We start from the raw sequence: 26,293 nt of genomic DNA, 5'->3' as shown, positions 1-26,293 counted from the left end.
TATAAAACAAGCTTTAACTAGTCCTCCAACCAAACTGGGCATGATGGCACGATTATCCTCATTTTCCAGGTTGGTAACAGAGCTGAAGCGTGAGTCAGTGACAGAGGCAAAAATAGAACCCTGGAGTTCTGACTCAACTTCTGTCTTTTAGCTGCTACGCCGTATGTTTGAAGATCAAATTATAGACAGCGTTAATACACTCGAGTCCCCTCGCTTTTCCATGGCAAGTCTTACCTAATTTGGGGTTAGTAGCTTGACTGGACTGCCCTGGCTGCTGCACAGTTAACTGTCCAAGTGTTGTTGGCTGCGTTGCAGTAGGAGTTGTGGAGGTGCTGGGAGTGGACTTACTTTGCTGTTGTGCCTGGGACTGTGGTACAGTGCTCCTGATGGTAAGCGTGGCCGGAATGACCGTAGTGAAAGTGTTGGTGGTGGGTCGCACCGGCATGGTTGTACCTGGTCTCACCTGGGCCATTTGAGAGAACACCTGAGGAACTCCAACTGTTGGTTTAACAAACTGGGTACCTGGGGCTTCAAAAACAAACGAACAAACAAGGTAGATCAAGTCATCGAACCCCATTCCTTGCACAGCGGTAACTGAGTGCAACCTGTTTTCCAGCACTGCTGAGCTCCCAAAACTCCCAGCAATTTCAGGGGAAGTTTTAAGAGCCCAGCACCTTACTTTCACTTCCCAAGCAGACTAAAACTCAACATGGGTGCAGACAGAGCGAAGATTGTATTTACAACTTTTTTTAGGTGAAATTTTCCAAACGGCTCAAGTACCTTACGAGCATAAATCCTGCTGACTCTCATGGGGCTCACAGTCCTAGTCACCAGGCCCAACAGAAGCTCATGGAAGGCCTCTTACAGCAGGACGAGGGTGATCCTACAGTTGCAAATTACTTTGCAATACGAGGCTTTGGAGATTGGTTCTGGGGAGAGCAAAAGGTGACTCATCACTAGCACGGTTGCTTTGTTACAAGGCAGCTGTCCAGTGACACACGAGTTTAGTCTTTCTGATGGTGCACGACAGGATCCGGTAGCAGAAATTAGTGTTAGAAAAGCCACCCTCAGGTGAGGCTTGGTTTGCTGGCAGTTTCCCAGCACTAGCATGGCACAGGGAGATTTTGAAAGGAAGGAAGAGGGGTGGTCATGGGCTGGGACTTTGGAATTAAGTTAACTGAGGAAGCTTTTTGAGGAGGCTAGGTTATATGGAGCTCTGAGAGGCAGGCATTCCTTCTAGCTGGAAGTCCCTTACTCTGCGAAGTGGCTTGTTACTGCAATCAAAGGGCCTACTCTCTGCTGCAAAACAGCTAGGGAGCTGCAGCCACAAATACAGACAAACCTCTCCTGCTACAGAACTGAACCCCCCTGCTTTAGAGCTACTGGTTATGCAGGTGTGTCCCGGCTTTCTGCCTGGTAGCTGATGTAGTTTTGCACTTAGGAGGAGAACAACACTGCTAGCACACTGATGTTTCAGTTGCTGCTGAACAGTACTTACACAGAGGCAAGGCCCTTCCAGCTTCCCGCAGTGCCCCACCGCGAGGGGCTGGGGGTGTACGAGGAGCCGGGAGGGGACGCGGCCGTGACAGCTGCCCCCGACCGCCCCAAGGCGTGCCCCACACCCCATGGCATCACGCTGAACAAAAAACGGGGGAGTCGGCTGCGGGGGCGCGGCCGCCGCTCCGGAGCTGGCTGGGCATCGGTCAGCGGGTGGCGAGCGACCGCATTGCGCGCGCTTGTTTTGTTACGTTCTTTTACCATTGTTATTATTTTCCCTTCTTTTCTGTCCTATTAAGTTGTCTTTTCCTCAACCCACGAGCTTTACCTTTTTTCCCAATTCTCTCCCCCATCCTGCTGTGGGGGAGCGAGCGAACGGCTGTGTGGTGTTTAGCTGCCTGCCGGGTTAAACCATAACAAGGTGAAACGCACATTTTAAATGCAGATTTTTTTTTTTTTAACCCCTGGTACTCTAAAAAGGAACACAACAGTGGCTCTGGCTCGTTTCAGTCCTTACCTGGGACGAGGGTGATGGGTCTAACTGTTTGACCTTGCTGTACATTCAGAACGATTCCAACCTGGTTCATTGTGTTTTGTACAGGCCGCACATTCCTCACGGGAAATCCCTGCAGTCAAACAGTACCATTAATGTACTAAGCATATCTGAACTACTTTCAATATGGGCTTTCTACCCTAAAAATCAAATAAACAAACAAAAAACCCCACCCCACTGTACTATCATCTATAGATTCATTGAACCAGGAGGCCATGCTATTCTCAGCCAGCACCTTACCCAAGAGCAGGGCCACCCTCCTTATCCCCTACAACATTCCGATATACAGCCTCCACTCTCAATCTCTCCTTCCCTAAGCACCTACAGAAATCTTCTCCCAGGTCTTAGCAAATACTCAAAGAAGCCAGTGGACATTTGAAAAATTTACCTGCACATTTCCCAGGAAAATAAAACAAAGTAGTTGAATACTCAGCAAGGTCAAATGCACGCAGAGCCGACAGACCCACCCGCAGCAGGGGACGGCCCTACTGGTAAGGCTGCAAGTGAGAGCCGGCGTGAAGCCCCCCCAGGCCTGCGCTGGCTCCACAGGACCTGCTGAGGTGTGGAACGCGGCCAATTTTCTCAAGTGAGATTCAACTGCAAAATTGCTAGGAGCACAAGCTATTTCCAAACAAAGCTACTTCTAAATCTACATGAATTAAACCCCCCAAACCTGACAGATGTCAGCTCAAGTGTAACATCCACTAACGCGCACAAGAAAACCTGGAACAGGCATCCAATTATTCCTTAACGGAGAAGAGTCTCCCATGGATGAGTGCACCAGATCATCTGCCTCAGCCGCCCTGGCTGGAAGGGCGCTCACCTGGGTTGTTATGAAGATGGGCTGGCTGGTCACCGGAGAGTTTGTGACGTGATTGGCGTTCTGCATGATCTGTACAGGTCGTAATACTGGCTGAGTTACCATCGTGCCCAGACCCGCGGTCGGGTTCTGGGTAAGGATTAGCGGCTGTCCACTTTGCTGAACAAGAGGATTGCCAGCTAGAAGAAAGACAGAAACACAGCAAAAGTCACGTTTGTCAGGTAAAGAGCCTGCTGCTTCTCACACACACTCAGTTGGCAATTTTCAATTCAGCTGGAATTTCAAATTCACTTCTGAATTTGAATGAGGTTTCCAGATCATGCTTTAAAAGTAAACTTGTGACACTGTCTGACTCTTCTATATATTGTTTTAATATTCATATTTAGACTAGGATTTTCCAAGCTGCCTAGGAACTAGGTGTTCAAATCCTTTAGCCTTGAGCAACCTCAGAGACTGATTATTCTGGCTCCTACATGCCCTTTGAACACAGCCACAGCAGCTAAAGAAAATATTTTTTCTAGTCTCATTAACTAGTAAGTAAAAATTCACTTGCTGGCAGATACTGGGAAAAGGTATGCTGAACCACTACAAGCCCGGCACAGGATGTGCACCAGAGGCAGGGCTACACTGGAAGTTTCTGAACAGCATCGACCCTCACAGGCCGTCGGGGACACTGGAGTCTGCTGGGGGCTTCAATTAACCAGGACCAGGAGGTCACAAGAATTCTGAAGTAATCTAAAGTTATCTTCAGTATCCTTGGATAGAAAAGAGGACTACAGGACTGAACCTTCATGAAGCGGCAGACAAACTTCAACTTTAATGAAAGGAGGAAAAAGAAGAGACTGGAAACATCCAGACCACACTGAATCATAGAATCATAGAATTGTTAAGTTTGGAAAAGACCCTTAAGACCATCGAGTCCAACCGCTAACCTATCACTGCCAAGTCCACCACTAAACCATAGCCTCAAGCACCACGAAGCGATGATGTGCACACAGTCTGTGCCGTAAGAATACCTTGCAATGGTTCAAAGTGCTTATTCTCTTGATTCAAGAGTGAAACATCCTGCTTGAGAAAAAGCTATGGTGGGGAAGCCACTAAACTCACCATCCTTAATGTCACACCATACATGAAATATCTCACACAAGCTCTTTGGTATGAGAGTATGTTCATATAATTAAACAACCAGGTTACTGCAGCTGAGCAGGACACACATGTCAGCTGAGACCCACTGTCTGTGCACGTGCTCCCAGCCAGCTTCACCTGGAAGTGAAACCGCTCAGCTTAAAACACCTTCACCGTGTTTTATACTAATGGATTTTACTTCGGATTTGCTTGTGTGAAAATAACTTGCACTTTACACTAAGCAGCAGTAACTTGATTCCTTGCAATTGTGCCGAGGTACCTGTCAGGGAGCTCTAACACCCACCATCACACCCAGAGGGGTTTCCCTGATGGATTTTCACTGTACAGGTCTACTACGGACTTGCTGCTTATAGATACAGCCGCTGAACTCCACCATGAGCTTCTGTCCTCAAATGCACACCATCTTGTGAAGTGTTGGCTGCTAACATCCCATGACCGCTGCCAGAGTTACCTAATGCCTTCCATTACCTGCAGATGAAAAAGGTATCCTACTTCTTTGGGAACCGCTAACCGTGTGGATCAAGGTTTCTGCGATAGAGGTCTGCCTCGGTGATCTTTTTTCTTGGTGGTAGGCTGCAACAAGTAGAATTGTTCAGTCATTAAAGAAAAAGCAAACCTTGCTTCTTCTGGTGCCTTTTTCTCTTGTAGCATTTTCCTCTGCCCAGTTGCCCAAGGGCCATCCATGATATCCGACTATCCCCAGGAAAATCCACAGGGGTACGTAGCATGAATCCGCTTCTGGTCACCTCAGCTTCCACCAGCCCAGCAGACGCTTCCTAGCAGTTGGCTGTGTCCTTCAGTCAAGGTCCCATTTGTCCCATGTGCCCTCTCAGTTCCACCAGCTCTTACTTGCCAACCAGAGCAGACTTGCAGTATTTGCACAGAATGGAGAAATTCAAACCCAGGAATATTGCCCAATTGCTTCTGGCAACATGGGGCCAATGTCGCACCAAAACAAGGAGCAGGAGAGTCTCCCATCTACTGCCAATATTTGCTGGCACCTGAGAGATGAGGAAGGAACTAAAAGGAAGAGAAGAAAGGATGAGGGAGGAGGCTGCAAAGAAAACACGCTAACGGAAGATGGGATGAAATGGTCTACAGCCACCAAGGTGCTGGCTCAGAGAACACCGAAGAAGCCTTTGCTACCAACAAACACTACCGATGCTCAGCAGAAAGCCTGTGACATCCTCCCCCTTCAGCAGCCAGTCGCCTGGAGGATGGACACAGTTCTCTGCTCCCACACACCGTGTTAGCTCAAGCCTGTGCTAAGAAGTAACCCAAAAGGTCAGCTACTGTAGTTTTCATACACCTTCTGACAACACCAGCTTTAACTCGTGGCCAGCCATTGTCTTCTCCACAGAAACCCGCCTCGCTTTGCCCACGGTGTGGAGGGTGCTCAGGGGACAAGTCAAAGCTACGCAGGAAACGAGGCGACGCCTGCACACGCCCGACCTCTGCACTGTAAGTGATGGAAATACGACGGGTGCAAGGGGTCATCGCAGAGGGCTGTTTTGGTACCTAAGGCCGTTGACCATCATCTGGAGAAAAACCCCACATCTTATCCCATTAAGCAGTTCAGCAAAAAATTTACTTTTTACTCTGGTGATCACTACATCTTCATCTCCCAAATGCCTATGGCAGGTGACATGCAGCCAGGTCTAAAGACAGCAAGGAGCTTACAACAGCAAGTGATCTGCACATATGAAACATGTTACCTTTCCTAAGTATCACGGGGGAGAGGAAAAACATTAAAAAAAAAAATTATCAGGCCAGAAATATTTGAAACTCAGCTCCAGAAAACAAGCAGGATGGGCTTCAATTCCCTCCTCCTCTAGACCGTTGTTGCTCACAGAGTTTAGCTCATCCACGCATCTCTGTTCAGGCACGACTCGATCCCACTTACTACAATCCAGGCCTTGGGAAGCCCTTTGTCCTCAGTCGGCAGAGTGAGGCGCGACTCAGGAAGCCCCACAGGAACCTTCCCACCGTAGATTTGCAGCACAATATGACACGGGACTGACAGAGCATCCAGGTTGCTTCAGGGCTACAGAATGGCCCAACGCAGCTGAAACTGCTGATGACAGAGGAAAGGGTTGCTGTACCCGAACAGCAAATGTTTCCTTTGTAACTGTGTAAATCCAGGAAAAGACCTGCCGCGTGCCAAAATGTTCTGACCCACAGCCAAAACAGCTTCTTTTAATGGAAGATGCTTTACACTGACAGTCTGGATGCTGCCTGGCTGGCAATCCTCAGGGTATACGATCCAAATGTTTTCATGAAGATTGCACTAGGCAGAAACAGTGGGGTAATGGAAGACTACACCAGAAGGTTCAGATCCAAGCCACACAACTGCCTGGCCCACACTGCATCTTGCCTCACTTCCAGAGCATGGGGGGGGGGGAAAAAGCCCCAAAAGCCAAGAAAAACCCACATCAATCAGCAAACATAACCTCAAGCCGAGGCAGAGGATGGAGATGCAGAGCTGTCACAAAGGCTAGCAGCCTATCTCTGACCATTTTCTTCTCTAGGATCAAAACCAACGAGCACGAACCTGTTACTATCTGTACTCTGTGCATGCTGCCTCCAGTCCAAAATGAAAAAGAGGACATGCTTCTAGCCTTTGCTGTTTTACAAAGCAAGATCTCTGAAGAGGCACAGGAAAAGATGGAAGGAGTGAATAAAAACTAGACAGACTGGATTCAGAGAGGCAACTCCTTCACAATACTCCTGAAAATACAGCTATTACCAGAAAGAAGAGACAGAGCAGTTGAAGGGGGGGGGGGTGGGGGTGGTGGTGGAAGAGAAGAATCTTTGGATAGCTCTACCAGGTTCTGAACATTTACACCCCGCCTAGTATCTGATGAAGGCCCAAACCCAGCGCGTCAGCAGATCATTTTCTCCTCCTCAGCATCTCGAGGATCTCACTTGGCTGACAAGGAGCACAGTCATCCCCAAATCTTTCACGGAGTGGAGACCTTGCCAAATGCTGAAAGTCTGCGACCACAAGCGAGAGGTCTTACATCGCCACTGCAGCTTCCAAGAGAAACCCTGAAGCTACGATGACCTCGTGGTTAGTACAGAGGCCGCTGTGCAACCTCAAGCGGAGCGTGACAGTCAGGTTTCCAACTCCTTCTGGCTCCCCTTTGGAGTTTACAAATAATCTAGAAAGACTTGTATTAGTTTAACAAACAGAAGATGACTTCGGGTTTAAGTCCATTTTAAAGCAGAGACCAGCTGACAAAGATCTTCTGGCCAAATCAGTCCAATGATTTTGACCCTCTTCTCTCAGCGTGGACTTGGCAGGTCCCTGCCACATTGCTCTCTCCTGAAATCACGCTATCATTACCAGACAAAACAATAGCAGAATCATTTATAAATATCTCATTCCTTACCAGAAACTGCAGGTTCTTTTCAGTGTGGTCAGGACAGACACGGTTGCACGCCCCTTTCTTCCCCCCCCCCAGGCTTTGGTACTTTTGTAAGTGAGAACGACAAGCCTTCTGCAATAGTGCGTCCAAAAGCGTGCCGTACTTCCTAGATCGATTCCAAGAAGGTTTGTAAGGCTTCCACAGGTCCTGAAGCACCTTACACTCACTGGCCAAGACAGATGTGCATAGATTCACTACTTCATCTAGGGACAACGATGAGACCATGGCAGAAATCAGCTGCTGGGAAAGAACGAGTTGCGCTCTTCTCTCTTCTCCTCCTGCCTCTTAAGCGTATGGTTTTCCAAGTAGCTCGCTGGAAAGGGCTTAACTGGCTCCTTGGAGGAGGATTTAGAGCTAAATGCCAGTTGATGAAGCAAGCCTCCTGAACAGCCCGTTTAGTCCAGTGATCCTTGCAAATCCTACGCCTCCTCTGGTACTTTTTGACCTCCTCCTTGGCTTCCAGTTTGCTCCCAGGAAGGCAGAATGTAGACATGTGGAAGAGGAGTTTCTTTATCCTCCCTGTCAACTAAGCACAGCAGAGGTGCTCTCCTCTACAGAAGCCACTCTTGTCGGACGTGCCCTGAGTGTTCACAGGAGAGGCTGGATGGACAAAGCCTCTTTAATCTGATACTCCAGAAGCCCCCTACAGAGATCTGCACCTCAACAGCATGACCTTCCTCGAGAACACCACTATGCTGAGCGGGAAACCAAAGGTACCTCAAAGGTAAAGCACACCATGCCACTGCTAGCGAGGCCGTCAGTGCCAAGGCTGCTACCACGGACACCATCCACATCAAAGTCAGTGACAAATGGTCAGGACTGGTGTCAGCAAGTCATGATTTAGAAGTTACCACACACAGAGGCTTTGAATTCACTTGGGCATCAGTAAAGGCCCTCTCAGGTTTATGAAGGGTAGACTAATAAGCCTGGGATGACTCAATTCCTTGATGACTTTGCTCTCCGATGAACGGCCCTCAGTGGCCAGCACCAGCAGATGACGGGCAAAAAGGAGCAACACAAGGACGCAGTGGTAAGGCTTTATTGGCGGGTGATTTGGCCATCAAGTGAGTCAGCTCACCAGGGTGCTCCCTGAGAAGTAAGGGATTACTGGGGCCTGGGGACAGACACTTGTAGGTAGCTGAGGAGCCTCCCGTCGTTCTTAGGAAAACCAACTTCAGGTGGCTCCTGTGCTCTCTGAATCCATTTCCAGAAAGCGTGGCAGGTCAAGCGCCGCTCCAAGACACATCCTTCAAGGCACAGGAAGCACAGGGAGGAAAGCTAAGAGAAGCTTCTGCCGTAACACCACTCCCTGGAGGACCAGCTAGCTGAGCTTGATGTAAACAAACACATAATTCTTGTCAACAAGTGTAAGAGAGAAAGATTATACCAAAAGTTACATAAGGTTTAGGGGAGAGAGGGGTCACAGGGCAGTGTACAGAGCAAGCGTGCGCTGCAAGCACCCTGTCACACTGCTGCAGGCACTGATTTAAACTAGACTAAGATTTCTCACTTCCCACCCTAACCTGACTTAACCATATACTGTTACACGTTCACTGCATATTAAATGTAAGTGCAGTATTTTCTTCTGTAGTTTCTATAGTTTCAGGACAAAAAGGACTTTGCGATTCTTGTGGTGAAAATAATTACAGGAACGTTAAGTTATATTTTTATCTGACGGTGGAATTATTAAAAAGGACTCAAGCTGTCAGGCTGGTGTGCCGCATGGCACCCGTCTCATGTCCTTGTCAACAACAGCAGTGCTTTTTGGATACGAGGCCCCCCTGGAAATGGACAGTCATATACACTATACCAGCTAGCTACGCAGCACGTGTCAGATAAGGAAGAACTGGTTTGAGGGGGATACAGGTACAGCAATCGAAGAGAATTAAGGGAAGAAAAAATTAGGCCAAGCGTCACTTCAAATATATTTAGCTTTCAGTAATTTTTCCTTTTATGTCCCAGTAATTTGAGGCATTTTAAGACTAATCTGCAGGGAAAAATCTGGATCCAGCAGAAAGATGGAAAAAGATAAGCTAAAAGATATTTCCATCTTCAGTTTGGAAATCCTCTCTCGATTTCTGGACACGGGGTCATTTCTATCCAGTCCAGAGCGCACTTCTGCTCTGTTCATTCCAAGGAGAACTCGGGGTTCGTGTACACTGACGCTAAGATGTACAAATCCACTTCACAAGAAATTCAAGCACGTTTGTTAACGTATGATCTTGGAAGTTAGATATCACCAATATGGATGCTGTTATTTAAGAAAAGGATAAATTTCAGGTCTCCAGGCTTGCTCGTAAGTGAATTACATCCTAGAGGGGATAAAAAAAAACCAAGACAAAAATCCAACAAAACCTTACACTGGGAGAATGGATAGATTTAACGGGTCTTTTTCAGCCCTAGCTTGTAAGTCTTTTTAATTAATGTAAAACAAAATGCAAGACGACAGCCATGAGCATAAAAAACAGATTGCTGAAAGCTGGGATGACTCCAGACATGGCTCATTTCGTGAGCGTTCCACATAGTCACAACTTAAAACTGGGATGTGACCCTCAGTTACTGGGCCAGCAGAGACTGCAGGGACTGAAGAGGTGACAGATGTCCCTGTGGCACTTTGCCACTCAAAATCCTCACTGGCGTCAAGCCAAAAAGGATTCCCCTGCAAGTCAAAGTCATGTCACACGAGCCAGTAGCGACTCGACAAATACAATACTCCGAGAGAAAACGCCATGCCGTAGGCTGAAGAATGCTGTTGGTACTGGTCCTGATGGTAACGGGCCAAGCTACCCTCTGCTGCATCAACCCCATCAAGGGGATTTACTCCACCAAAAAACCTAAAGTGCTCCAGAGATACGCAAACCCAGGCACGTTTCTGTATTTTTTCACCTAACAGCGTCCATCCCAACGCATTTATAAGTCTACCACGCAGTGGAGGACAAAGGCCATGCGATGGTGACCAGGAACACGCAGCACTACCAACAGCACGTTCCTCATGCCCGTAGGGAATTTATTTCCATGCCAGCTGATCACAGAAACACAACTCTAACCCACACCCCATCAAGCTTCCCCAGAAGCACACAGCCCTAACTGTGACGTTGAATACTTTGATGTTGAACGCTTTGTTTTGACAATGCTAACAGAGGTGACCACGCTGCCAAGTCATAAATCCTGCCTATTTGGAAAGTAACCACGTCTTGTGGCTGTTAAGATTGTTTCCCTCCCTTCTCTCTTCCAAAGCAGACCAACGCACACCTCTGAGATTTTCAGATTTTTTTCAGCAGTCTAAGACCAGTTCTCTGACTAAACATTACTTAAGAAGTCCTACAAACCCTGCTCAGCATGCAGACTTGCACTGCGGGGCAGGAGGAGACCCCAACATGCAATTCCGCAGCAGAGGGCACATCCAACACGCTTCCTGCAGCGGTAGGAGATGCCAAGGGCACACCTGGCAGGGCGATTCCCGCATGAGCGGGCAGCCCAGCAAACCGCACTCACCGCTCGAGTCACTTCCACTGCAGTAACTTATGACTAGATGACATCCTACAAGAGATCCACAAAAGAAAATGGACTATGGGAAGTGATAGATGGAGCCACAGCAAGAAACATCCCTACCCGAGTTCAGTTTTTAATGCATGGAGTAAAACCTGAAGGTGTTGGTTCCCCAGTAGCTACCGCTAGTTCTGTTTGCAAACCAGAATAAAAGAACAAGCCTATAAAAGACGACAACCACAGGTAGCTATGCCCGTGACTTCACTCCTCGAGTACAGAGAGAGCAACTAATGTCTAGAAACATAATACCGACTTTTCAGGGAAAGCTTTCTCCGAAGCCTGCAAGGAACTGAGCCATTAGGAAGCAGTCCTGCGTACCTCTGAACTGTACCACACGTACTCAGAAGTATCTCTAGGAAGCCTACGGCGGCAGGAGGCAGCAGGCCTCCTAAACCTCTAACGCCCTTGCAGCCCAGAGAGGATGCTGGGCACAGTCCGACCAGGCAAGAAGGGACCAAGAAAGGACAACAAAACCATCACGACTCGTTTTCTTTCAGCCTTCCTCACCACATCTCCTAGTCAGGTGATGGAGCTCTGGGTTAGTTTCCAGAGCTTACTGGGACCCTTATTTTTGGGACAAACAGACAAACAAATAAAAGCAACAAAGAAGAAAGTTTCTCAGACTGTTTGTTGTGATTCTGCACAATCCTCTCAAATCTGAGGTGTGGCAAAGGCCTATCCAAATCAGACTCCTGTATAAATCCCACTGGCTTTATGGGATCTGGGAATCATTTGGATATCAGATTCTATGGGGGCATATCTGAACTTGTCAGAAGAATATATAAATATTTAACTGAGAATTATACTGCTGTCAACAGGTTTTTTTTTTTCCAATAGCCACACTTTCTTTTTTTACCATTAATCTAATTATAGCACACTGATATCACAATCCTTTATTAATTTCTTGTAATTGATTTAGAACATCTGTCTCAACTTAGTTTTATTGGTAAAGCTATGAAATAGTCATCACAACTGTACTATATAGTGATACCTAATATATTTGGAGTTCAAGATACTTTTAAGACATTCCTAAAGAAATCTGTTTCAAATAATGTATAGAATCTTCCTCATTACTTGTGTGTCCGATAAATTATTTTTTAAAAAAAAGATGCAGCAACTTCTAGGTGAGTTTGACAAACACATTTTTACAGCTCCTTGATCCCAAAGAATCCTAAACCCGCTTTATATTTCAGTATATTGAGTTACGCAGAGAGATTGCTTACGCTGTCTCTGAAATGAAGCACAACCACCCTTTAATAGCAAAAACCCCCAGAATTATTCATCTTGGAATTCAGCCGACACACCAGTTTAACACATCTACTCTTGCAAAACACATCATGCTCAGGGTGACCCTGAGCAGTCAGGGCCTTCATTGCCTATCTTACCTGAGGGCAATACTACCAACGGTGATTTCCACTAACGTGTGAGGACACTGGATTCACTCTTGAGTCGAAGAAAAAGCAGCTGCTACTCCCTATAGTCCCTGCAAGTTTTAGCACAACTCCCGTCCAAATTCCGCCCCGACACCGCCCTGTCCAGCCTGTGAAGCCTCACGTGCTCACAGCGCGTGACAGCGAGCAAGCCTCGCGTTTCCCCTCTGCACCCCAAACCATTCTAAACCCTGAAGGCGTTTCTGCTTACCATTGTTGCTCACAAATACTGTCACTAGCGTCTTCTTGGCACTGTCACTATTCTGAGCCCCTCTGCTACTGACTGACGTGGCTGCAGAGAGATTAGCACCTACGGGTGCACAGGCAACAGCTGGCAGAGGGGCAGAAACAGGCTGCAGACTCACTGAAACTGCTAGAAAGGAATGGCATAATTGTATTTAGAAAAAACATAGAAAGCACAGTTTGTTCGTAGAGACACCACCTAGCACACCGCTTGGCTGTACTGCCATGCTACCACACCACGTACAATTTTCAGCTACGTACAATAGTCCACACTCGCTCCCAGCTTCTTCAGTTCTGTATTTTCTATCAAATGCAGAAGCAAGAGAAATTCAACTTACTCAAGACCACTCTTAGTCTTGCGTCCGTTCCAGCCCATCTACGACTGAATTGCTTTGCCCTTCCAAACACCCTCCTGCCCTGACATCGCTAAATACTATTCAGAGTACGCTCCTTCTAAACGTTCCCTGGGAGGAAGGCCAGAGGAAGCAGGTGACAGCAGTCAGCAGTAGATGCAGCCCCTTCCCCAAGCAGAGACAGCCTCATCCTGCTCCCCTCCCGTTACCAACGGGCCTTCCAGAGCCCCGAGCGCTGGGTACCTCTGCGAACACCCTGTCCGTAGCCATGTGTTGTGCGGGACAGCCACTGCCAAGCAGTTCGCAGCACTGGCTACGAAGAATGCTCCCGCAAGCACCAGGATCAGAGTTTAGGATCGCAGCACTCAAGCGTGAGCCGTTGAGTCGCCACTATTAGTTATCCCTGGCCTACAACAAGACCCATCTCTCTTCCAGATATTAAGCTGATGCTTTGCTTGATCTTGACCAATAAAGAGGTGATTGAAATGGCTGAACAAAAGCCTAACTCATTAAACACGCCGGTCTACTTCACCCACACACATAACTGGGGCGTGAATTCTTTTTTCTACACTCAAGTGTGTGGCAAGAATCAAAGGGACAGTGAATACAGGTTTTTCTTATTACAGTCATGTTTCATTTACTCCCAAACTGTGAAATGCTCATCATCAAGGTTTAATCTGTAAGAGACCTGTATATGCACAATGGTCCAACTCACTGTGTCGGTACCAACAGGAATCAACAATCGGAAAGTACCATCCTTGTACCTTTACTTAGGTAGGGGTCCGTTACAAACGGAATGATTACATAGCATTGAGAAACTCAAAAGGCTCCCCTCTGGCAGTTACTGCTTTTTCTGAGTACAAATTTCTCATTATTTGAGACAACCAGTGAATGACAACATACTCTCACCTGCACACTAAATGCAAACTCTCAAAGTTATGCATCTTTCATTCGCAGAAAACAGGAAAAAAAAAACCTAACCCAAACCAGAACAAACCCCCCTGATTATATTAAATCATGGGCTAAATAAGTAATAATAAACTAGTTTTAATCTCACTAGCTTGACTACTTAAGTCACAGGAAATACAATTCACCAATCCAATACCTGCGCTCCTCACTCATTTCAGAACTGCTACAAGGATCAAAAGCTACCCACTATTGAATGCTGATACGTACTAAAGCACTTTGTAGAGAAAAAGCACCCTCTTCTAGGTAAATCTTCAATTCTCTACTTCTAAGAAACTACTCCTTTGGCTGGAGAACACGAATCACTTAGCCAAAGTTCCCGTCTCGTTTTTTTTAAACAGGCCAACCTTTCCAACACCTGCAGAAGTCTTACTTCTCTTGCATAGAGGGGAAAAAAAAGCTGTTTCCTGCCTCCTAAACTACTCATTCACGGGATACCCGGCCTCGTCCAGCACCACCGTCGTGTCGGCTCTACCCAGCACTCAAAAGCTCTGTTCACAAATAGAGAAATTGAAATTGGTTACATGACTCATTAACAGGTTTTTAGCTATCAAATAAGACTGGATAGGATGTAACCAGTCACTGCCATTTCCCTTTAGTTTTAACACCAATAACAGTAATAATTATAGACTAAAATAGTTAATTACCCGTAGCAGTTTTATCAACTGAATTATAATCCTCCACAACAGAATCTTCAATCACATCACTGATTTTCTGCCATGGTTCCAGCTCCTCCTCCTCACATTCCATAAAAAGGTCCGTGTCCGCCATCCTACAAAGGGAAAAGAAGAAAAACCTTTATTGGAAAACTCTGTTGTAAGGCAGCAAAAGTCTCATTATAAGAAAAATTCTAATGCCAGAAATACAATGTTTTTATTTCCTAGTATTCCGAAGGAAAAAAAAAAAATGGATCCACTTCCTACTTCAATAGGCTCTGTTTCCTTTTCAGATAAATCTGTGAAGCTGGTGCTGAAACCCCTTGGTTTTGACTTAAAATTGCAGTGGTTTAGCCTCCCCTGCATAAAGAAAGCCAACCTAACAGCTCTGAAAGCAGAAGTCACTGCCCCAAAACCCCAGTATCTTTAAATAAATTAATAACTGTGACTGAAAGAAGGAAGAATCATATTTTTTGTTCTGTTTGTGGTTTGAACATTCTAGGATTACTGCCAACACACATGACAGAGATTGAATATCCAAGCTTAAATGAATAAAAAAATGCATGCACAAATGTGCAAACAGTCCTCGGCTAACCTCAGCCAACCCCTCCAACCAAACCCGCGTGTACCCAAACCCCGGCGCACTCCCCCAGCTCCGGCTCCTCGCCTTCCTCGTAGCAGGGGATGTGACAGACAATCATGAACTAGTTCAAAGGAAAAAAAAAGTAAAGGGATCTTCTGCAATTAGATCCATAGTTATTGTCTTTCAACTCAAGCGAATGTTCTCTTGATCTACGGAGTAAAGTACCCAATTTACCTTTTCCGCACTACTCGTTACTGAGTATAACCATTACCACAGTTTTTTACAGAAAAGACACAACAGACAATTCCGGCCTGTTTCATCTCGTTCCTGCCGCCAGTCTCTAAAACTTCTACTTCGGCTACGTCTTTGGGAGACAGGCAAGCAGGAACGAAGGCACTCACGTAAGCAGGGTGCGCACCACTGCCGACACGGCGACTGCAGAACACTGTAATTCGCAGGGTTACTTTTTGCTCCACTACGTACAGATCTGCCCGCTTTGTTCACTTTCCCGAGTGCCGCTGCCCACAGAACACAAGTTTTTATGGATCTGCCTGCAGTGAAAGTCAGGTATTTTCTCCTGGGACTGCATCTAATCTAGACCTCAATGATGTATAAATCTGTATGTGTTTAAAGTCAGGTTCAATTAAACATTCAGACCATCAAGCCAGAATTAAACCCAAGGTGATTCACAATTATCAGGAGCCTCAAGTGTCCTACAGGAGATCTCGTCTCAGGAGGTGGCAGAGTTGCCACCAAAGGTCTCCAAAAAGCTGATTTTCACCACTATTACTGAGATCTAATCAACAGACTCACATCTCCAGTCCCACATTGACAGCTTACAAGCCGTTACGCCAAGGTGCTGAAAGGAGCTTTCTCCCAGACCTGGTTTTGCATTGTTTCAGGATCTGGCTGTTCCTAAACTATACTTACAAACAATGCTTATGCAAAATTTTAATTCTCCTTAATAATACATTTAGGAGTCTTTAACCAGTTTTGACTAATCCTAGAAGCTCAATTGTATTTTTAAGGGAAATAAGGATTATTATAGGAAATAAGACAGCACAAAAACTGGATTTCCTAATTTCCCACCTGAGTTAGAGTAAAACCGAATCGATTCTTTCCCTCTGCTGACACCCACCAGAAAGGCTGGCGAGCAGAACAAGTGGCAGTTCTGTACTGTAACTGAATGGGAATCAAAATGTCTAGGAGGGGTTTTGCTGCTTCTTGATTACATTTTGGTGGCAAAAGAGACCGTTGTGATTACGTTTCGTCATCTCTACTACCATTTGACAGCCATAAAAATCTGATGAGAAATGTTCTGAGGCAAACCGACCAAAATAAACAGCTTATAATAGGGGACAAGCAAGATAATAATCCAACTCATGTGCAGACAGTCTGGGTTTTAATAGGCACAGAACACAGTGATGACCAGAAGGCTTAAACACAGAGTAACATTTATTAGCTCACTGTTGAAAAACTAGAAGAGACGCAGGTTTAAAATGTAAGCTGGATTAAGTAACCACAGAGCAATTAAATTATAAGTCTTATATCATTAAGCTATGTCTACCCTTCTTATCCTAACACAGCCATAATTCTGGCCAAAGAAACGCTCAATCTGCTATAAACTTTGGTTTGTAAATCAGCTCAAAGCTAGGACTCACAGGAGCGGCTGCTACGGCTGCGGGTGCAGCCATGTCATGCAAATGCAGCCTTTAATTTTTGTGTTGTGCCACACTAGCTGTAAAATGCAAAAGCGTGATCATCAGGAATTTCCTGCTGTTCAACATGAAGCCAATACAAAATTTCAACAAATGCTGATCTGAAGTAATCGTCTTAACCAGGTAAGTCTCAAAAAAGAGTCCTAAAAGCTCATTACTGTTTGCCAAATTCAAATTGCCAGCACCTTTTTGAAGCAACAGATAGCAGTGGTTTCCCCTAGATACAGCCAGCCTCTCAGACCCTCATTTTTCTGTGTTGTATTTGTCTAAATAGGGTCCGCAGAGCTCATACCGCGATGCTGTAGTCGCATGGTGGTGTTTTACTCAGAAGTACTTGGTTTTATGCTTGGTTGTACTAATATATGTAATTCTCACTTCCCAATTATGCTTTTGAAGCACAGTAATATTCATTTTAAGAGTAACATGAAGAATGATATTCAAAGGAAACCCGTCGCACCACTCATGTTCGGTAGCTGATCTTCTCAGGCTCCCCACTTCCGTCACACTCATACCGGTAAGAGTAAAAGTCATTCATCTTACCCTGTGTACAACTCTGAACAGCTCGTCCTGCCATCGTGCCCGCGAGGATGCGAAGCGGCAGCACTTTTAACTAAGCTGGTTTATGCCTATTCACCCAGACTGCCAACTTGAAGTTCTTCTTTAACACGGCCATCCCCACGCCTCAGAATTTTGAGTATTTATAGCACAGAATCTTAAATAATACAGTAAATGAAAACATTTCTGTATAATTTCACTTCTGATCTCTATGAAATTGGATTTGCCCTTCCTTGACGAAGGCCTTTAAAAGACAGAGAGCCCCCAAGGTCCAACCTGACTCACAAATAACTCACTCTTTTAGTCTACCTCTTTTAGTCTCTTAAGGGGCCTGGGGGGACTTAAATAGACTGCTCAAATTGGGGATGTTCATGGGCTCATTCAGCTATCAGGAGAAGCTCTCGGTATTGTGATTTCAGAAGGGAAGCTTGAAGAATCCTGTTTCTCTGAACACAGAACAAGAGGTAATTTCTCACTGCTTCAATTCCTTTCTCAGTCAACTTTTAGCCTAAAAAGTACACTTTCAGGAACTTTAAGTGACCTTGCCTCTTCCAGCTGTCCCAAGCGCACGGCTCTGGTATTCTGCCCAGAGATGCAAGCACATCTCCACAGCTGTTTTCTCCTCGCTCTTATCGCACCTTCCCAGCATGCGTGTGGAGTTGAGTAACAGCCCAGGCTCGCCAAGTCGGCCAGCGGATCCACTAGCAAGTTATCAGCAAGCAAAGGGAGACTTAATGATTCCTCATGAAAAATGAGCCAGGCTGTGCTTTGCATGCTGTAACGCTGCCTGGAGCACAACACAGGGAGACTTAGATCAACTAGAGAGTCCAGGAGAGAGCTAGAAAATGTGGTCTCCAAGAAAAGATGGAAAACCTGGAGCTGATCCATCTGCAGAGGAGATTCCTGAAGCACAATAATCTTCAGGTATGGAAAAGTCTTTTGCAAAGTGGAAGGAGGCGGTCTGTTCTCCACATCTGCGATGGAAACGAGAAACGAAGGGCTCAAATTGAAAACAGAAGATTCAAACTCAGACACCAAAAAACCTTCTAGGAACACTGCAACAGGCCGCCCAAGGAGCTCGTGAAACACCCAGTTCTGGATGCCCCGGAACAGACAGATCATGAGAGGAGGCCTATGTATGCTATAAGGGAGGCAAGGTGGACTAAATGCCTTGTCGGGGTCGTTTGAGGCTCCATTTTTCTGCAGTACTGTGTCATCCATGAGGTAAACATGTATTACCGGCCACTTCTGCACTGCTACAAAACTGCAAGTGCGCCTTAGCTGTTGACAGTGAGGCCTTTGCTACAGGCAGCAACCGAATATTCCTTTAAGGGTTAACTCTTCATCTTGCTGAATACACAGAACAGATATAGCACATAAACCAGATTACCACAACTTAACGCATCCAAATTCCTGCTTATAAATCTTATATAAAGCAGTAGTTGTTCAAATGTGTCCATTAAACTTTTCACAGAAACATATGCCTAAAACTAGTCTTAGCAAAATGTCTTGTAATCAATGAGAAAAAATAGCCAACCGATTAAAAAAAAAATTGAGTGTCTCACTTGTCAAATAAAATTACATTAGTATATTTAAAAAAAGAAATAGAAGTGTACTGTAATAATCCTAATACACAATTAACCAAGTGTATTACATTAAGCATGAAAAAGCTCACATTCTCCACAGCACCCATTACCTGCACGCTTCAAAGACATTACTCGCGTCTTCATTTACATAAAGCCTGCCGCGTGTAGAAAATTTTATTAACCTTATCTGAAAGGTGGGAAGCAGAGTTCAGTGAAATCAAGCGACTTGCCAAAGCTTCTACTAGCAGCAAGTGGCTTAGTCAGAAATCAAACTCAAGGCACCCAGCCCTTGTTCTCATCATTGAACAAACTCAAACTTCCTCAGTTCTGCCAAAAAAAAAAAAAAAAAAAAAAGACAAAAAAGACAACAAAAAAAATTTCAGAATGACAAACGGCAAGAAAATAAGATTCCAAGAAATGAAGCTCTGAAGTACAGGTTTACGCTAGAGATCTGCTTAGCAGGGGAAAGCAAGAATCAAAGAGCCTTAAATATTATTTTCTGTGCCTGTTAACAAACTTTTTTATAATTACAAGATCTTGGTAAGACCAAGGAAAACCTCACACGGGAGATGCACTAAGATCTCGAATGGATAGCCACTACAGCGGATCAATAACTACATATTTATGATTTTCAATATTCATCCTTCGCAGAAACATCTAGAAAAAAATCCTCTGTGAAGCTTCTAGGACAAAGCTCCTCTCCGTTGGCAAACCCGGTGACGCTCACAACAGTAACTGTTTGTCTGGAATCATATTACTCCATGCCAGGCAAGTAACAGTGCCTTAACGCTATAGTGATGGGCAGTCTATAAATAGGCAGGATAAATAACCTGCTCTATTAATTAAAGCGTGCCCATATGTCTGCCCAGGAAGGTTACAACTACGGAGGAAGTCTTTGAACACAGTGTAAAAAAGAGATATTATTCAACACCTCATAATTATTCAAAAGATGCAAAGACAAAATGCTAAAGAGACTGTAGGTACAAGCTTCTTTTGACACTAACTTACATTATGCGCATAGTATTTCATCTGTTCAAATCAACTGAACTAAGAAAATGTCTCCTCTCTTCTATAATGTAACAGCTTTGTTTTTCAAAGCTTTGATCTTGAATATTTTTGTATGTAAGAAGCCTTTGCTCAATAAAATGATTAATCCCAATGATAAATACTCTACATTTAGCTCTTCAGCACATAGTTGGCAGATGCTTGGTTGAAAAATATGGATGCCAAAAAAATTTACAGAAAAAAAAATTACAAGAGTGTTCTAGACACACTGCAAGAAATAAAGCCTTTCAGACTGGAAGGTATTTTCCCTCCCCTCTTGTTGGAAAACAGGATAAGACCTTCAGGGGAAGAGCCAATATATATATTAGCCTTACACAAACAACTGGCACGACTGCAAGACATAGACCTTTATTTTTTGTCAGCTGATGCAGTTCATACTCATTGTTGCCACGCAGGGGAAAAAAAAGCCAACAGCCCTCAAACTCTCGCATTAAAAGGCCGGCCACCCGATTAATTCTCTGATCAACGCGATCACCATTACCGGGGGAAATCCAACAATGAAGATTTTTTATCTGTATACAGCTAGACAGATTACCCTGTCATGAGGGAAGAAGAAAGCCTTTTCTCCTATGTCTCACTGCAAAAAGAATAAAATAAAAAAATTCTCCCTTGTAATTTCAACTGATATTTGGAATCCAAGATCCAATTGCATTTATTTATCAATGAACCACTTCCACAGAGTTAGAACGATATCAGATATAATGCCTACGGGCTGCCATTATTTTCTCAAGAGAAAAAGACTGAATGGGTAGAAAGGACAAAACATTGTCCTCTGGTTTAAAAGATCGCTGGCACTTGCAGGCTTCAAAACCAGCTCAACAAACAAACCAAACACTTTGCCCAGTTCCTCCACCTAAAGGAGGTGGCAAACAAAGGGCTCAGCTACCACAACGCGAGTTTTAACTCGGGAAACTCACTGACTTCAAGGCAAGTGGAGAGAATCGGGCCCCGAGTGTTTGCTATTATCTAAAGCACCTGTGGATAGCAGGTTTTACATGACAGCTGCAGAATAAGGCAGCTGTGTCTCATTGAAGTGATCTCTAAAAGATGTGTGGTTATATATTTACGTTTCATTCACAGCTTGATATTATTTGACACAAAGCAAACGAGTTATGACATACATATGCTGTCTATACACACACTTCTTTTTAAAAAGGACTTCAAATTAATGGCTCCTTCACAGTGTTCTTCAAAATTCACACGATGGAATGCGCTACCCTTGCTATATGAGCTTCACTTTCTAAGGCTTTTAATTAAAAAAAAAAAAAAGTATAACTAAATCAGTACTTGTCAGGGCACCGCTGGTGGCCCAATTTCTGCCTACTGGGTGAAATCATCTGCAACACAATCAGTCTTCGGGGCTTACTAGCAGGTCAGAAATAAATACGTACTCCCTGATCCAGGTGACTTGGTAACGCAAAAAGCTGAATTTTGTTTGAAGACGGAACAAAGAGGAGGGACAGAGACCATTACCCAGAATTTCACAACACGATGAGACGCGCAGTGGTACGAATGCAGCCACGTACTTTACCAACGGAAAACACAAGGAAGAATCCGTCAACCTCGCGCGGATCAAACGCGGGAACCTTTGGCAGAGCAGCGGCGGACCCAGGAACCTCCGCTCCTGCTCTCGCTCCCCGCACTGCCTTCTTCTGGACAGCAGAGAGCCCCAGGTGCAACCGCCTTTACGCTCTGGCCATCACAAAAAGGGTAGCAAATTAAGTAATTTTAAATAACTGCTATCCTAACCTCAGAAGGTATCACCAAGCCTTCACAAATCCTAATTTAAAGCTTTACTCATACGTTCAAAGGAGAATTCATGTGAATTCACGATGTAAAACACCAAGTGAATACACAGTGAAAACCAATCCATGCGTTAGCACATGGCATTAACATACTCGTATTTTTTTCCTTCTTTAAAGGAAAAAGTCCCAACTGACGCCAGTGGAGAACCCACGCTCACAGGCGACTGTTAGTGATGAAGGACTGACTGAGAGCTGAGGACAGTCTATGAACTTTAAGGATGGGCCTCACAGCTTCCAGAAGCCTGCGACTAACAAATTTCAGCACAAAGGTGACTTCCGCAAGTTCTCGCGCAGAGCTTCCCCGACTCCCCGCTGCTACACCTGGCAGCACAGCAGCTGGGGACAGAGCTGGCACAAAGAAGCCCCAGAACAAAGAGTAAGTCCCTGCACAGGGAACCTCTGCCACAGCTCCCAGGGAGAGGACGCAGCGGGCTGGCGATCAGGCCCACGGGGAAGGAGGAGGTACGCCAGGGCAAGCTCACCCTACCGACCCCAGTGACAGGAGGGAACGCGGCTCTCCCGCCCTGCGGCGGGGGGCAGGGGTAGGCTGTGCGCAAGCTACAGCCCAGGAGAGTACATTTGTAGCACCAAGCGTACAAGCTTCCTTCACCCTTCTTGCCAAAGGTTTGTCTGTTTTTATGCCACTCTAGATTAGTATGGTTACATCGCTAGCAGTACCCCGAGCCTTTCCCCCAAATATAGAGCACACTTCTCCCCTCCTGTCAGTCCAGAAAGAAGATCTGAACTACAAGACTGAGGGTCCGTCTGTAAAAGACCTACAAATAAGCTTGAGATGACTCAATGAATGCTTTAGGACAGAAGTTAACGCATAAATCGACTTCTCTTGTCCCAGTTGTCCTTCTGGATGGCCACTGCTTCCCTCTGTTGGGTCCTCCCTTGGCAAGCACGCAGCCTCAAGAGAATTGCTGTCTCGGTGCTTGTTTTCTCCCTTACTTCCAACAATGTGTACTTAGCAGCAAGGAATGTATTTTAACTTTTCAAGAACCTAGAAACCTGTCAAGGTTCTGTTAAATGCAAATGAATCCTACGATAAAGGTTTCTGCTGTCAAGACATGCTGCAATCCCTGCCCTGAGAAAAACATAACGCTCTTCAGTGGCTTTTAATGACTAACTGGCACAGCCTAAGACTGATATCATCTAAGCGATGAAAATCCATATTGGATGGCGCTTTCATTACTATTTACATGGCTATTCATCATGAGCAACACCTCGGAAAGAAGAGGGGAGGTGAAAGGCACTGCGCAAGTTGAATGCCAGAGTTCAAGAGTTACATCCTTCAGGCCAAGGTAAATTTACTTTCTGTTGACTGATGTGGTTGACTTGACTTTGCTGGGTACTGAAATAATTTCAAAAGGCATATTACGTTTCCTATGAATGCTATCATTTAAAGTCCTATGTTTTATTAAAGGCTTTGAAGTGTGCGATGCCTACTAATTAAAATGTATTATTACACACTCAATTATAACGATTGTTATCTACCTTGAAGCTTGAACTGCAGAGCGATGAAAACAAACCGCTTTCTGATTATTTGTCTCTATAGACCGGCTTAACACTTCTGGAGCGTTTTGCGGGCACGGGACTACCTTGAAGCTTCTAGAGTCCAAGAGCTTCTCTGGAGCTAATGTTTCTGCAACGGGCTCTTTCGTGAGGAGGCAGTACGGAGCGCTCCACTCGTGCCAGCATGGATGCAGGTCTACTTGCATGCGGACAGTTGGAGGTTCTCTGACAGTATCTAAGCAGCTGCGGGGATGGTGCACACAAACAGCGTAACCGTATACATCCACCAACACAAGACCAACTGTAAGTAATATTTGCGGAACCCCGCACCCAGACAGAGCTTAAAGCGGCAGCAGAGAGCGAGTCCTCTGGGCGGGCGGCCCTGTGGGACAGCCCTACGCAGGCTAATAGTTGTATGACTGAAGAGAAATGTGCAAGCAGTAAGCTTGGCTTCGCGCTGAAGGATATAAAAACTCACAACTCCAGCAACCTGAAGCTGTAAGGCAGTATACATGGACAACCAGAGTAGGGAAGATGCATAATTCGTGTACCCTTGCAAAGTTTTTCCTAAAAGAAGCAACAGACCCCACCCCCCCCCATCCTCTACCCCCACTTCTGATCAGTCGCTCCTGCCCCATTTGGTGTGTCTTGGTGACAGCTGCAACTGCTGCCGAGTTAATAAAAATAAAGCTGTGTGTGTTGTCATGTGCTGCATGTTTTCTGCAAGGGTGTTGGGCAGCAGGCTTCGTGCCTCTCCTTCATCTCCACACGTGCTTTATGTCGCATCCCGGCCAAGGGGAAGAAGCAGAGAGCGAGGATGCCCTAACGCGGCGGTCTGAGTACCCCAGGTACTAAGAGGAGCAGAAGAAGGGCCGGGCAAGTGTCTCGATTACACCAAACGTCTAATTTTTAGTATCTGTAGCCAGAAGAATCAGCCACGGGGCGTTCTGCGTGAGTGAGCCCAGTCCTTCTCCAGAAGAACCCGCTAAACCAAATTCCCGACCCAGCGATGGGGCGGGCGAGCAGGTATGTCAGGAGCACGCTGCTTACCGGGGAGGAAGCTCCGGCCAAGGGCAGCGAGCGATCCAAGACTCCTTGTTAGCGTAAGGGGACGGGGCAGGCGAGGGTGCATAAGGAGAGGCCCTGCAAGCTCAGGGAAGCAAATAAAAAGAACGTTTTCCCCACTACACCTACTCAGATGTGCTTGGGAAGAGCCCCCTCCACTGGGGCCGCGGGCAGGGAGCCCCGCGCCGAGGCGGTGGGAGCTCTCTTGTCACCAGAGGATGACACCGAAGGGAGAAGCGAGCGGCGGGGCTGGCAGACCCCACTGCCCGAGGAGAGGGGTGGGCTGGCAAGCCCTGCGGCGGCCATGGGGCGGGGGAACCGCTCCGCGAAGGGGGAGAGCGGGCAGGCCAAGGGGGGGCTCCCGCCTCCGAAGGGGTGGGCAGAGCCTCCCCCCACCGTTAACTTCCCCTAAAAAGGGACAGAAAGGACGTTTCTCCAGAGAAGCAAAGCAGAACCCACCCTCAGCGTATTGTGGCGGCTAAGAAAGAGAGAGAAAAATAATCCCCGTGCCCAACATGGCCGCCCACCCAGCACCAGCCATGGGAAAAGGAGGAGGGGGAGGCAGGACGGGGGGGACGCGGCCGCCCCCTCCCCGGAGGGGGATGGCGGCCCCGCGAGTGGCGGGGGGCGGCCCCGTGGTGGTGTTGGGGGGGGTGAGGGGTGCGGAGGGAGCCCCGCCGGTGCCGATTCACCGCCCGCCCCCCTCCCCCCCCCCGGCGGAGGGGGTGTGCGCGGATCCCTCCGCCTCCCCTCAGCGCCGGGCGGGCGGCGGGCAGCGGCGGGAGGGCGGCATTCCGCCGCCCAGCGGGAGCCGCCGCGCCGGCTCCTCCCCGTCCCCCGCCTCGGCAGCGCCGAGCCCTCCCTCCCTCCTCCCGCCGCCGCCGCCGCCGCTTTGTGTACGGCGCGCTCCGGCCTCGGCCGCCACCCCCCCCACACACACCCCCCCCTTCTCCCCCAGACCCGGGCGGTTCGAACCGGTTCCAACGGTCACCATCCACCGCCCGCACACGGCGCCCCCCCCCACACCCGCCTCCCGCCGCCGCCCCCCCGCATAACGGGCTCGCCTCACCTTCCTCACCGCCGCCGCGCTCTCCCGCCGCCGCCGCCGCTCGCTCTTAAAGGGCCCGTCGCTGGCGCCCCCCCCGCGCTCCGCCGCTCTCCGGGCGAGGCGACCGGCAGGGGAGGGCAGGTGGCATGGGCCCGCGGGAACCCCGGGCGGGATGCCGCGGAGGAGGAGGAGGAATTATCCCTGTTTCTGCGCTCCCTCCGTACGTTCTCGCGGGGGGCGGCTCCGTGCTTTGCGTGTGTCTCCCCCCCCGCACCCCCCCCCCCCCGCGTCAGAAGAGAGGGAGAAAAAAAAGAGCGCCCGGCGGGCTGATACACGCGCGAGGCGCCCGCAGGCACACATACACCACACACACACACACACATACACACACACACAAAAAGGGGACCTGGCCGGCGGAGGGATACGGTGACGTCATTTCCTTCTGAGCCGCGGGGCGGTGCGGGGATTGGCGCGCGGCGCGGTGACGTCACCGGGAGGCCGGCGCAGCCTCTACGCCGGGGCCTGACGAAGTTTGTCCGAAGCACAAACGATGCGGGGTGGGTTTGGCGACCACCCCCCCCCCATCCCCCCCCATCCCCCCCCCCCCCACCCCCCCTCAGCGGCGGCCGCCCGGGGGGCTCCGAGTCCGCGAGGGGAGGCTGCGGGGGAGGGGGCCTAGGCCGGGCCTCCCCAGGCCCCGCTCGAGGCC

The 26,293-nt window shown here is 47.4% G+C and overlaps 1 protein-coding gene across 11 annotated transcripts in view; it reads right to left on the bottom strand.

Moving 5' to 3' along the window:
• POGZ (pogo transposable element derived with ZNF domain) overlaps positions 1 to 25,957 on the bottom strand; it is a 38,186-nt gene extending 12,229 nt beyond the window's left edge. The window contains exons 1-8 of one of the 11 annotated variants that reach the window (XM_064474767.1): positions 25,606 to 25,957; positions 24,522 to 24,614; positions 23,454 to 23,714; positions 14,633 to 14,757; positions 12,635 to 12,796; positions 2,874 to 3,049; positions 2,015 to 2,123; positions 349 to 528 (exon numbers count right to left, since the gene is read on the bottom strand). In XM_064474767.1, coding sequence (XP_064330837.1) covers positions 349 to 528; positions 2,015 to 2,123; positions 2,874 to 3,049; positions 12,635 to 12,796; positions 14,633 to 14,757; positions 23,454 to 23,677 — 976 coding nt within the window. In that variant the 5' untranslated portion in view covers positions 23,678 to 23,714; positions 24,522 to 24,614; positions 25,606 to 25,957. Of the gene's footprint in view, positions 1 to 348; positions 529 to 2,014; positions 2,124 to 2,873; positions 3,050 to 4,632; positions 6,001 to 12,634; positions 12,797 to 14,632; positions 14,758 to 19,265; positions 19,391 to 23,453; positions 23,715 to 24,521; positions 24,622 to 25,605 lie in introns of those variants that run through there. The other 10 variants (XM_064474766.1, XM_064474764.1, XM_064474763.1 and 7 more) reach the window with 10 other exon arrangements.
• Positions 25,958 to 26,293: the final 336 nt, after the last annotated feature.

The sequence above is a fragment of the Phalacrocorax carbo genome, chromosome 28, assembly GCF_963921805.1.
Source record: "Phalacrocorax carbo chromosome 28, bPhaCar2.1, whole genome shotgun sequence".
In the NCBI taxonomy this organism is placed as follows: domain Eukaryota; kingdom Metazoa; phylum Chordata; class Aves; order Suliformes; family Phalacrocoracidae; genus Phalacrocorax; species Phalacrocorax carbo.
Note: the sequence above shows the minus strand (reverse complement) of the source record. Positions and strands in the feature narration are given on the sequence as shown.